General features: G+C 40.9%; 1 protein-coding gene across 6 annotated transcripts in view; it reads left to right on the top strand.

Annotated features, from left to right (window-relative positions):
* The window catches only part of LOC307045057 (uncharacterized protein), a 38,614-nt gene that overhangs the window by 21,267 nt on the left and 4,256 nt on the right, over nucleotides 1–13,091 (top strand). For 5 of the 6 annotated variants that reach the window (XM_079690536.1, XM_079690535.1, XM_079690538.1 and 2 more), the window contains 11 exons: nucleotides 743–892; nucleotides 2,046–2,377; nucleotides 2,499–6,101; nucleotides 7,966–8,364; nucleotides 10,112–10,200; nucleotides 10,466–10,687; nucleotides 10,807–10,974; nucleotides 11,191–11,290; nucleotides 11,573–11,704; nucleotides 12,377–12,463; nucleotides 12,787–12,885. In XM_079690536.1, the coding sequence (XP_079546662.1) occupies nucleotides 743–892; nucleotides 2,046–2,377; nucleotides 2,499–6,101; nucleotides 7,966–8,364; nucleotides 10,112–10,200; nucleotides 10,466–10,687; nucleotides 10,807–10,974; nucleotides 11,191–11,290; nucleotides 11,573–11,704; nucleotides 12,377–12,463; nucleotides 12,787–12,885 (5,381 nt within the window). The remainder of the gene's footprint in view (nucleotides 1–742; nucleotides 893–2,045; nucleotides 2,378–2,498; nucleotides 6,102–7,965; nucleotides 8,365–10,111; nucleotides 10,201–10,465; nucleotides 10,688–10,806; nucleotides 10,975–11,190; nucleotides 11,291–11,572; nucleotides 11,705–12,376; nucleotides 12,464–12,786; nucleotides 12,886–13,091) is intronic. The other variant, XM_079690539.1, reaches the window with a different exon arrangement.

Genomic DNA, 13,091 nt, shown 5'->3' with positions numbered 1-13,091 from the left:
TTAAGCAAAATGATAAAAACTCACACATTAATGTAATGTGTTTGCCTCTATTAGCTTTACTAAAACGACAGTATCTCTTTTGTTTAAAAGTTCTACTTAAATAAGCACAAAAACAATTTTGACAACTTTACAAAACAAACAGTTGTACAACAAATCTAGATTAATCAAGCAAATATGTTTTCAAAAGTATCACTTTGTGTGTAACCCAGCGTTTCAAATTATGGTTTCCATAAGATTGTTGTTAATCATTTCAGAAAGAAAGAAAAAGCAAGTTTCCTTGACAAGCAAAACAATTAATTAATGCAACTTTCCATCCATCAATCATTGTGTGTGTCACTGAATTACCATAATCTGTGCATGGTGGCTGTTTTAAGAGCAAACAGTTAATTTCAAAACAATAAATCACAAAGTGTCTCTACCCCTCTGTGCGTTTTGACAGCTTCGTCTCTCATTGCTACAGATGAAGCCTTACTTCAAACCATTTCAGTTTTCCTAAAATGTTTTAATCATATGCGCAATGAAAGGCAGGGGTCTAACAAAGTTTCCCATACAGCTGTAACCAAAATGTCTATTAATCACTTTGGGAATATTCAAATACAATGTAATAAATGCTTTTTTTCATAATGACTTCATTAATTAAAAAAAAGTTGCATTGGCCTAGTAATTAGCATTAGACATTCAAGATATTGATTCTTGCCCCTTCTTTCTGCTTATTTTTGTCTTTTTTTATATAATCTCCCAGGACTGGCATGGTTATGTGGACGGGCTGGAATCATTCAGCCATCGCCATGGCTATGATGCTCTGGTGGGTCTCCTATCCACCAATGATACAGTTCACCATCCCTGCCAGCAGGTGGCTGTCTACTCTAACAACACAGATCTCCTAAACCAGGTAAATCACATTTACAACACAGCCACGCACACACATGTCAAGAATAATGGTGCTTCTTTTATAAACACACCCCTATGAATAACGTTGAGGAATTTAAATTTGCATTGTGATGTGTTTTATTTCTTTTTCAATTTAATTAATCCTTTTTGGAACCCTAAGTGGAGCATAGTACAACTGAATATATTTTCAGGGAACTTATACCTATAACTTTTACGAGGGTTTTTGTCTACGTTTAAATTGTAAGATGAAAACCATGATGAAAACACAGGAAAACCCCAGACATTACAACGCTGTGGTAGAAAACTTTCCATCAAAAAGTAGTCACTCCCAAAGTATACTCTTCTTAGCATTGTAAACTGTAAATGGGACCATCATTTAAAAAATGAACATAATGTTTACAACGTTTAATAACAAAATAAATCAAGTGGGATTTCCTATCAATATTCCCATAGACTTATATACTATCAGAAAAAAGAAGAGTCACTGGCCATTAGAAAGCATGCATATTTACGGCCCGTCCACACAGCGGCGTGCGTTGAAGCTTCAACGCTTTTGCCCATTCACTTTGAATGGGGTGATGTCACGCTTTGCCGAACTGCATTGTGGGAGTGTTGCTTCGCTTTGCTCGCGTTGCTCGCTTTAAAAGTTGAGCAATGTTCAATTTTGAAGCTTCTGCGGAAGCGTCAGCTAATCAAATCCTATGCCAGTAAAAGCTCTAACCAATCAAACCGCGTGCTTGTGTGTCCGGGGCGGGAGGTTCAAGCTTCAACGCACGCCGCCATGTGGACGCTGCGTTAAGGCCTGTATTGGCTTCACTTTTCAAAACCGGAGGTACAGCTAGCCGCAGAGGCTTAGGAGTTCCCGAAAAAAGCAAACAAGTTATTTTCTCTCGACTAGTTAGTTTTTGAAGTACTGGTAGGCAGATTGTGTTACTTCTACTGTAAGTGGAGTTTTGCAAGCTTTTCCCCTTGTTTATTACTGTTAATTTGCCAGCTGCCTGTTGAAGCCTCATTTACTGAAGAGTTATTAGAGGGGTCGTCCACAGTTTTATTTCTCCTAACTCTGGGAAGGAAAACAAATAAGCTAACTATTGTTTTGAAGAAAATACATTAGAATAAGCCAAAACGTAAAACATAATGGCTTTATATTGCAGATCTGCTGTGAGTTGGAAGAGTCTTCCAGCTGGTCTCTTTCTGGTGAAATGGAGGCCAGGGGGGGTCTCCAGGTCTATCACATTCCTATAAACACCTGCTTAACTTCCGGTACTCCTCCTCTGCTGGTAGCAGAAATAAAGGGCCTCCTCAGGGACTTTGTCGATCGGCGGAGCTCTGTATTAGCCTGCCACCCCAGCAGTAGGACTTCTTCCACAGAGGGAGTGGCAGGCAGTGTCGAGTTCTCCCAGGGATCATCTGGTATCAATGACATGGATGGCTCTGACATTGAGAGAACCGAGGGAGGCAGTGGAGATGTGGTGCCAATAGCAAGGTACTTAGATGCATTGCTGTATCATCCAGTATTGGTTCAAATCTCATATATATCTTGAAAAAACGTATGGATAGAAATCGACACAATTCAGTGATGGTGTTTGTTTTATCTTTGCACATAGAGTGATGACTGATGAAGAAGAAGTCACAGGAGGGGTAGGTGCTGGTGCTGGTGGGGAGCTTGTGAGCCCCGACAGTGGTATGACCACCATCCGGAGCAGCCGCTCCTCCAAAGAGAGTTCGGTGTTCCTCAGTGATGACAGCCCAGTCGGGGAAGTTATAGCAGGAGGAGGACCAGCTGCAGGACCAGGAGGACTCTTCCTGAGAAACCCTTCTCCCCTGGGAATGTTGTCCCTCTCACCTCCTGTTCCACCTGAAAGGAGGAAGAACCGCTGCGGCAGAAATAAGAATGAAAACTTAGACCTGTTTAGTTTTGACCCACTAAATAGCAGTGACCAGTCAATGCAAACAAGGGGAGAATTAGCAACTTCTGGAGCGAGAGTAGATGAAATAGAAACAAGAGAAGGTAGCTCTAGCTTATCAGAACTTGATGAGCTCAGCTTGTTGGATTTCTCTGCTTCATTAGGTGGGCTTGACAGTAGACATTTTTCAATTGACGACCATGGTCAAATCCATGGTAGTGACATGACTGACACTGTGGTTCCTCCAACTCCAGTCAACAGCTTGGTAGGTAGCCGTCCACCCAGCAGTTGTGGGGTCCGGTTCTTTCCAGAAGATGTAGTTGAAAGGATTAATGGCTTGCAGCACAAGGACAGTGTGTCATCTTCATTGTCAGAGACCTGGGATGAACTTGGCTTTGAAACACAAGGAGCGATGTCCTTGAGTGACAGTAATGCCTGGAATAGGACCAAAGGATCTGAGAGCCCGCTGAATATCATAGAGGAAGATAGAGGGAAAGAGTCACTTGATGATATGACTGAACAAAACAGCAAAGAAGAGATCTTAAAATCAGAAAATGCCCAACAGAGGGGAAAGAACCTTGAGCCCCAGCTTAGTCTGATCACTGAGCAGACTGAATCATACGACACCTGGAACCCACAGTCTGTAGGTCACGATAAGTGGAACACCATTAACTTACATAGTCTGCAATTGACACCACCAGAAGAGGAATGTATTGGAAAATGCAGGGCTGGTATCATTGGAGTGAAAGAAAAAACATCCTCATTGTTGAGAAAGAAAGCAACCCTAAACACTCTAACACCAGACACATCTAAAGAAGATGACGAAGGGGTCCAAGGGAAAAAAGGAGACAGGCAAATGGAGCTCCTAGATTTCTGGACATACTCAGCTCAGAAGGGATTTCTCAAATCAGATAGCGGAACCACCACGTCTTACCCTGAATCCCTAGATTTGTGGAATATGACAATCAGGGATGACAGTCTATCACCTCTCACGACCCCTGACAACTTGTCTGGAAACTCAGGTTCTTTCTGTGGGGTGATCCCAAACGTTAAGACTGGTGCATCTGTGGAAAGTCCAGAAGGATTCCCTGATGGTGGAATGGTGATGTGGAACACCACCATACAGGAAGACAGCTCTTCCACAGTAACAAGCCCCGAAGGACCTGGAAATGGAAAGAACCTTAGTCACATGGGATCCCTGGACACCAGTGATTCTCCAGAGACACATGTAAACAAACAGGTAGAACAAGAAACCGCTAAAGGGGAGGAGAGAGGTATGAATAAAGTACTTACTCAATCACCTGAAGAAGTGGGATGGAAAGGTTACGAACACAATGTGAAAATAGTTATAGAGGCCGCAGAAGGTACAACACAGTGTGAAGAAACAGGCGACGATGACTTCCAGAGTTTTCAGAGCCAAGAGTGTGTCTTGCAGGACTTAGCATCTGAACGTTCAGAATATGAGACTACCCCCCACCAAGGGACTGACATGTGGGACCTACCTGTGCCTGGCATGGTCACCTCTACTTCAGAATATGACAATTTAGGAGCTGGCCCTTGGAGCCTGCCATCCTCCCCTGAGGCTCATTCTAGCCCCGCAGTAGACATGATACAGCTTGAGGAGCAGTCTAGCCCTTTTATAGCTGTGACAAAACCTAATCAGATCGAGGAGCCCAATCAATACCAGAAGGCTGACCCTCTGGGAAACACTGAATCCAGAGCAGATATTTCAGACAAAGAACAGACGACCAACCAAGTGTTCCTTTTTGAGGGAGCTAGTGAGTTGGGTCACATGATTAGCAGTGAAGTAAGTTCAAATGAGAGTAATGAGGACCAAACAACATCAAAGGAAGCTGATTGGATTGAGCAACATAGTGATCATTCCCCATTTGTCCTGGTGGACTACTCCACTGTCACTCAGATCACTTCACCTAAACATCATTCAGGTCCAGGAGAAGCTGCTGATACTCAAGTGCCGTGTGACCTATCATTTTCCCCAAGTCTTGTTGACAATCCTGTTTTGAAAGATAATGCCACTGAAAGTGAAAGTGGTCATGACAATGAGAGCAATGGAAATGCAGTGGGAAGAACTACAGAAACCATGTCCTTAAGCTCCAGCTCTGGGGGGGATAGAGACACGCTGAAATATAGCCCCGACAGCCTTCACCCAGGTAGTCTAGACGAACTCCGATCCAATTCAGATGGAGATTCATCCTCAGGCCTAGAAATGGATTACATCATTGTGTCTGGCACAGTAAAAGAAGCTGAGAGAGAATGGCACGATAGGCCTAAACAGTGTGTCAGTCAATCAAAAGGTACAAGAAAATCCATGGAGACATTTAGCATGCTTTCTTATGCTGCCACTGTTCTACAAGCCCAAGCCAAAGCTGCAAACAGAGAGCACCAGGAGAACCCAGAACAAAGTATACAAAACCAAATTATCAGAGGTACTGACAGCACACAAAGCAAAGTAACAGAGCAAAGTCAAGCTGTCTCATGCCCACAATACCAAGCAAGTCTTGATATTACCACTGAGCATCACATGGTGCCACAAATAATCAGTCATAGCCAGTCAAAAACTAACTCTGAATCCTTTCATCAGTCAGATTCAAGATCAACAGAATGCAGTCCAACACAGGTAGAAGAAGGCAACTATGACGATAAGTCAAGCTTTGTGGCCAGAAGTGTGTCCCCATCAATTAGATATCCATCAGACCACTTCCTGAAGACCAGAGAGGAAGTTTATGTCCATTCACAGATTTCAATGGAAGATTCAGACGAGGGTGGGCAGTCACCCTCTGCACCTACACAGTGCCCCACTTCTTTGGGAGACCTTCAAGGCTGGGGGTCCCAGTTAGTGGGACAGGATGCACCGCAAACCACATGTGAACCACAATCACCTATACTTACCAACAGTTCAGTCTCCCACACCAGCTCTTTTATTGGCACCCCTTTAAGTGAATCTGTCTATTCTACTCAAAGAGGACTTGGATTACCATTTTCTGGAGATTTGATGGAGGGTGAGAATGATGAAGAAGAGCTGGAGGAGATAACTGATAAAGAGAGCACAGAAAGACAACACTCAGGATCTTGCGATCTGCTAAGCTTCACTGAGGAGCTGGTTGGAGGTTCATCATTTCAACAAACAGGCTTACAAACTCTTGAGCCACAGATGCTCCTACCAAATACAGTGGATTACTATAATGGCCAACCAGTAAGGACTGTTGATTGTGATGAATGGTTGACTGAACAACACATTGGAGATCATCAATCTTCTCAAGATCGCTTTTCACCTGTTTCGAGGTAAGCAAAAACTATGTATTAAGCTCTGTTTTATTCTACCTTGGACACACTTATAATTATTCAAAAGCAAGAACAATTATCTCATACCAAAAAAAAATGAAGATAGATATTCAAGTTAAAAGACAACATACTCACCTTTTTGTCATGTACATCTGCTGTAGCCTTGCAAATGGTTATTGTTTGATTTCCAATTTTTTTAGATATCCGTTACTGAGACTTCTAACTCTACACTAGAGAATACATATGCCTGTGCACATGTATTGTTTCCGCTCAAACACACACACACACACACACACACACATACGCACGCACGCATGCACACATGCACACACGCACACACGCACGCACACACGCACACACGCACACACGCACACACGCACACACACACACACACACACACACACACACACACGTGCCGTGCCAACCACCCCTTCCCTCATGCTCCTTTAGTTCTCTGTTCAGTGTTTTAGTCTCTACAGCTTTCACAATGGTGTGAATGTCAGAGGAATATGGGAATCACTGAACAGACGGTCGGAATTGAGCTAGAAGGCCCTCGTGAAGAAATTAGTTGTGTGTGTGTGTGTGTGTGTTGTATTGGTGAGTGAAAGACTAAGATTGACAGTGAGGATGTGAAAATGAATATGAGTGGTGTGACAGAAACTGATGTTGTGTCCGTCTGTGTGTTTGTGTATTGTTAGCGCAAAACAAACTGCATTTGTATGTGCATGTATTTGATTTGATTGTCAGGAAGCTTTGATCTGCAGCTCTGTGTGTGTTTATAAATCTGTTTACGCCTCATTAAATATGCATTACCTGCCTCATTACAGCTGGAGCCCCACCACAGCTAATGGAAACAGCTCCCCTAGCTCTCTTAGAAGGTGTGGGTGTGAGTGCATGCGTACAGGACTGTGTTTGAATGTGTGATTAGGTAATACCCAATGTATCAGTCAATAATAGTTTGTCCGTGTAGTTTCAATTTTACATTATCATTGAGTGAATACAATAGCCTCTTTGTGTCTATGTTTTTGTTTGCTTTCGTTGAATTGTTTTTGATATACTGTATGTGAAGTGGACTCATTGCTTCAATGTTTGTTATTCTGGACAAGTATTGCAAGATTTGGTTTTTGAATTAATGAATAGCAAGCAAAAAATGATTCTGCTTTGTGTGGATTTAAACACTGTTAAAAGTACCCTGTGGAGTTTTCTTGTAAACAAATGTTCTGTTGAAATAGGTGTTACTCACCAAAACACAATGTGTGTCCTTGAGGCCTAACAGACATGTTGAATGCATTTCCTTCTTCAGAAAACATTTGCAATACATCTTATTTGTAGCTTTTGCCACCTGTTTTTGCTGGGGCAGTTCTACATTTCTTTTCTGACATCTTTCAATCACTTATAATTGCAGGAATGTATATTGCACTTACTTGCATTCTCACCACACACGTGTCTTCATGTGTGTGGTGAGAACAGATGCAACACCCACCTGCAAACACCGTGCTTTATATTGCTACTAGTGGTCAAAAACTCCACAGGTTACCTTTAATGTAAAGCTAATTTTAGGATTTAAACTCAACAGTGTGTTGGACAAGCCACAGAACAGCAATTGACCAATGAAGATCTCATCTTGCAATCCATTAGAATATAGTATATATATTATAAAATATAGAATACAGTGGAGCAGATCATGAATGTATTGAATATAGTAATTTAAAGAAAAACATGAAAATGTTAATGTCAAAAAACATGAGTCATACAAAATACTAAAGGCAAATGGATGAGGTTCCTTGTCTCATTTGAATTTACAATTATTTCTGAATTTCTCCTTCTTTCTGTACTGATCCCTTATCCCCTATTCCCCTCAAAGAAGACAACAAGATGCGACTTCAGAGCTTTCCTCCTCGCCAACCAACGAGAACGCTGGTTACCAGTGGACAGGAACTGAGAACGTAACCCAGGGCCAAACACAATACGGCTACAGCTACCACCACATTGACCATAGAACTGAAAACCAGTGCGCCCAAACGGCCTGTATGGATGAACATGGTTCTGAGTTTCAATATATAGCTGAAAGCCAGTATGGAGTTGACTCCAACTCCATGTTCGCCTATGAACTCCAGTCCTCTCAGTATAAAGCTGATGGCCAGAGTCGGAATGAGACTTACGAGTTTGACGGACAGCCTTTCTACCAATCAAATGTCCACCCTGAGAGGGAAGATCATGTGCTGTATATGCCAGAGGAAAATATGTACTCTCTCCCATCAAGGTGAGCTTTCGCTCATACTGACTAAATGTTGCTCCTCATTAGGTTCAACAGACCCAGCACTGTGTGAAAATGTGGGTGCTCTCATGTCCTTTTTGTATCAGACATCCCTTGTTCAAGTTAGCCTCCAAAAGACAATGTCATTTTAAATTAGATTTTCTTTCATTGTCTTTTCTTAAAAGCTGAAACATGATCATAGTTGTTTACTGTTCATTATAAATGAGGGAGAAAGAGAGCGCTAAGGATGTGCATAGACTTTCCACAGACTAAAAGCTGTACTACTGACTTTTACCACAAAGAGGCAGCACAGATCATTTTAACGCTGCAGTCCTTACAATATGTTGTACTTTGATGAACAGGTTCAAATATATTTATTAACTATTTCAGTGCATCCTGTGACATGATACATAATACAAAATGTTTTGAATAAGCAAGATTGGGTCCATTTCTGATTTACAGAACTCAAAATGTGCAAAGACTGTGGCTGTGCTTAGGTCATGCAAAAGATAATCTACCCAAATCAGCAGGAGTGAAATTTAAAAGAAGTGTCAGTTTTGTTTATAGAGACCAATACCAACATTTTCCCTCAATTAGTCAACACATGATACTTTGTTGATACATGATTCTTTACACAATCAATAAGGATTAAGAAAAATAGAAAGAACTGCAGGAGGAGGAACTGAGGAGTACTGACTTGACCAGCGTATACCAATACAATATAGAACATCAAAGGGTGTTTGTCTATAAGGGACGGCGTTACAACATATGCAGTTGAGTTGCATTATGGGAAATACAGGACACATGCTAGAGAACAAAATTCCGAATGTCTTTTTCAAATGATTGTTCACCAAAGATGTATTTTTTTTGGCTCAATCAATTTTGAAATTAGTATTCAGTTAGTGTACATGCATACATGTATTGTGTGTGTGTGTGTGTGTGTGTGTGTGTGTGTGTGTGTGTGTGTGTGTGTGTGTGTGTGTGTGTGTGTGTGTGTGTGTGTGTGTGTGTGTGTGTGTGTGTGTGTGTGTGTGTGTGTGTGTGTGTGTGTGTGTGTGTGTGTGTGTGTGTGTGTGTGTGTGTGTGTTCTGCAGTTTAATTGCTCCTTGTTAGCAGTTGCACCATGGTACTTGTTTTGCCCCACTTTGTAATTGTGGTGACCTGCCCCCTCTTTGGGATGCACCACCCTCCCCTGTCTTGCACTCTGTGTGTTTGCGGGCATACACGGCAGACCTTTTCATAATCAGGTGGTCACATGACCTGATTGTGGAAAGAGTGGTTCAGTCCCTCTGATAGGAGAAGAAGGAGTAAGTGAAAGGTAGGTGACAGAGATTATTGAAAAAAGGGAGGAGGACATGTGCGGGTGTCGTTGTTGCTATAATCATGTGTACTGGTTTCTCAGTACTGCTTCCCTCTATTGTTGGCAGGCCTTATGTTAATCTAGTCTGTTAGAGGGGCTTTGGTTGGGGGAGGTAGCAACACTGCTCAGTATTGTTTCCTCTTCCCACACGTGCAGCCAGGGAATGAAGCAGTGAGTTTATTGTCTGCTTCTGTTATCTTTTTATGTCCAAAGTCAAATGAACAGATTTGAAACTCTTTCTCATTTACTGTCATGGGAAAAGTTTTCTTTGTAGATGATTGTCTTTGTCTTGTTTGGCCCAATACTATTCGTAGCTGTGCCTCTGGTGGCAGTGGTGATAGCGATGATAATTTATGTTGTGGCTCATTATTGTGTTTCTGTGCCTCTGAGCAGACACTCCCAACAGGGAGACGGTGCATCGGGGGTTATGATGAAGACGGCCTACAGTGAGGAGGCTGCTGAGGAGATGGATAACAGAGAAGGTAAATAAACAGCAAGATAAACTAAACTTCTCTGGTTTACCCTATCAAGGAATAATCTCTTTTCACTATTATGTTTTACAGACTTGGCATTATTTCCATAATATGGGAAATTGTTTTCTTAAGGGAATACACTTTAAATGTACAATAAGATATAAGACTAATCAAAAAAGAAAGCTGCATTGGGGGAAATAGAGTGATCAGAAACATTTCTCTGAAAAACATATTTGAGTCTAAGAATAAAATCAAACCATCTCTCTTTGACCAGATGCACCATCCTCAGCTGATGTGTCAGGGGGCTCCAATCAGAGGAGAAAGTTGACAGCTCCACCAATGAATGTGTCACTGGACCGCAGTGAGGGGTCTCTTCTCTCAGAAGATGTCCTGGACACTGAGGACGATGCCTTGGATACTGGAGATGACCTGGATGTCAATGTAGATGAGCTGGACAGTCCTGATGAGGCCGACTCACTGGAGTTCAACATACACGGTCAAACACCTGAAGACATAATACAAACATGCACACAGCCACACTGACATTACATTATTGTCTAAAAAAGTATAGTAAATAGTTATTGTCCTGTAAAATTGTCTTCATTTCCCAAACAGGTGACTCAGAAGAGTCAAATATGGATGCAGGAGCAGCATCAGGTGATGCGATTGCAGCTGAGGAGAGCAGGGAAAACCGTCTGTGGAGGAGTGTGGTGATCGGAGAGCAGGAGCATCGCATTGACATGAAGTGCATTGAGCCATTCAAAAGAGTCATTTCTCATGGAGGTACGCAAATACAAATGTTTAAAAGCTGTACCTGTTTCTTTATGTTTCATATCCTTTTATCATATTGAGTCTAGTGATGCTCTGCCTTTTGACAGTTGGTGTGTCTTCCCTCGTTCATGATTAAATTAACTTATAGTAAATCATTTCCAACTCAATGTTAGAAATGACTAAGTGGTGGATAACTGTGAAACCCATTGTCTCTTTTTATTTTGTCAGGTTATTATGCTGAACAAAATGCCATCATCGTGTTTGCAGCGTGCTTCCTACCAGACAGCGACTTTGACAATTACAATTATGTAATGGAAAACCTTTTTCTGTAAGTATAGCTATGCTTCATGATGTAGTGTAATACAAGCACACATCAAATGATGTCTTGATTTGTTGCACAAAGATTTTCCTTCATCAGAGCATAGGGGCCACATCAAACCATTAACAAACAGTTCTGACCAAAACGGCTCACTTAAATGTGAACTTGGAATTGATTATTTATATTTACTGTATTTTATACAATTCAATGAACTAGAAAAACACTGGTGTTTCTTTTGCAGCAGTTATTATGTATTATCGTCTTTACAAAGCATTTTCTATGTCTGCGTAGGTATGTAATAAGTACGTTGGAACTAATGGTGGCAGAAGATTACATGATTGTTTACCTGAATGGTGCCACACCTCGCAGAAGGATGCCGGGCTTTACCTGGATGAAAAAGTGCTACCAAATGATAGACAGAAGGTAATATACAAACAAGAAAATGCAATGTATAACTTTTATTATTAAAGCACACAAACATTTCTGTTTTAATTATATAAGCAAAAGTTGATATACATACAATTATGGAAGCTCTGCTAGGCCTACATTATTTTGTAAATACTTTTTGACGATCGCTTGTGTTGTACCAGTAGGCCAGAAGGGGGCGTAGTAAACCATAGACTGTAGGGTTAAACCTACTGCAAACCTTATTTTTTAAATGTTCAACAAAAGATGTGAGATGAACTCAGTTGTAGATTTTGTTTTAAAAGAGAATTATCTGTGTCAGTAAGTACTACCTAGTTCACTCAACCCTCTACTCCCTATACTGACAGACAGTCAGTTCACTGAGCTTTCATTTGAGACTTCAGATACTGAATGAATCATCATTTTGAGGCAGATCTATAAATGCTCAGATACTTGTGCTTCATTGATGTATAATGTTACAACTCTGTAAATAATGTCAGTGACAGAAATAAATCATAGGAGCTTAGTTCCCTGTGTGTACTACCTCTTATCTTCATTCTACTCCTATAATAAAGTATACTTTACAGCAGCCAGCAGAAATGATACACATGGAATACCTAATAATAAGTCAATATGGTATTAGTTAAACCTTTACTAATCTTATTACACCACTACTGCTTCTCCTCACAGACTGAAGAAAAATCTTAAGATGTTCATCATTGTCCATCCTTCCTGGTTCATAAGGACTCTGCTGGGAATCACCAGACCCTTCATAAGGTTTCATTTTTGTAGTAAACATTTAGATGACACATACACACACATCATCACAGTAGTTGACAGGAATTAAGCGCAACAGAGGTTTACATTTGTTTTAAATGTACACATTCCTCTTTTAACTTATATTCCACCAACAGTATGTGTTTCCAGGTTTTTATATTTAACTTTCTGCATCTATGGGTTTACTTTTTTAAGTATTAGCACTTGACAACACTACAGATCAAAATACAACAAACTATTTGTCCAAAATCATATTTTGTTTACATTGGAAACAGAATATTTCACATTACTGATACAAACCCTATATCTTTCTGTCTCTGCAGCTCCAAGTTCAGCAGCAAGATAAAGTATGTTAACAGTCTGCGAGAGCTTGGAGAAATCATCCCTATGGAGTACGTCCACATTCCCCCCAGCATTGTAAAGTGAGTAAGCTCTTCTTAAAGTTTAACATATAAAACCACACATCACAAGTTGAAAACGATTACCCTTTCTTTTTTTTCTTGTGTGAAAACAATGTTTGTATTTCTTTGAGTTTTTGGAAAACTTACTGTCAGGAAAACCCTTCTTTTTTGTCTATTTCTTTGGTAACAGCCTGACACCTTAATCAATTGAGAATGTAGCCATTGTT

Source organism: Notothenia rossii (genome assembly GCF_949606895.1).
Source record: "Notothenia rossii genome assembly, chromosome: 6".
Classification (NCBI taxonomy): domain Eukaryota; kingdom Metazoa; phylum Chordata; class Actinopteri; order Perciformes; family Nototheniidae; genus Notothenia; species Notothenia rossii.
This window is presented reverse-complemented; position numbering and strand designations above follow the sequence as displayed.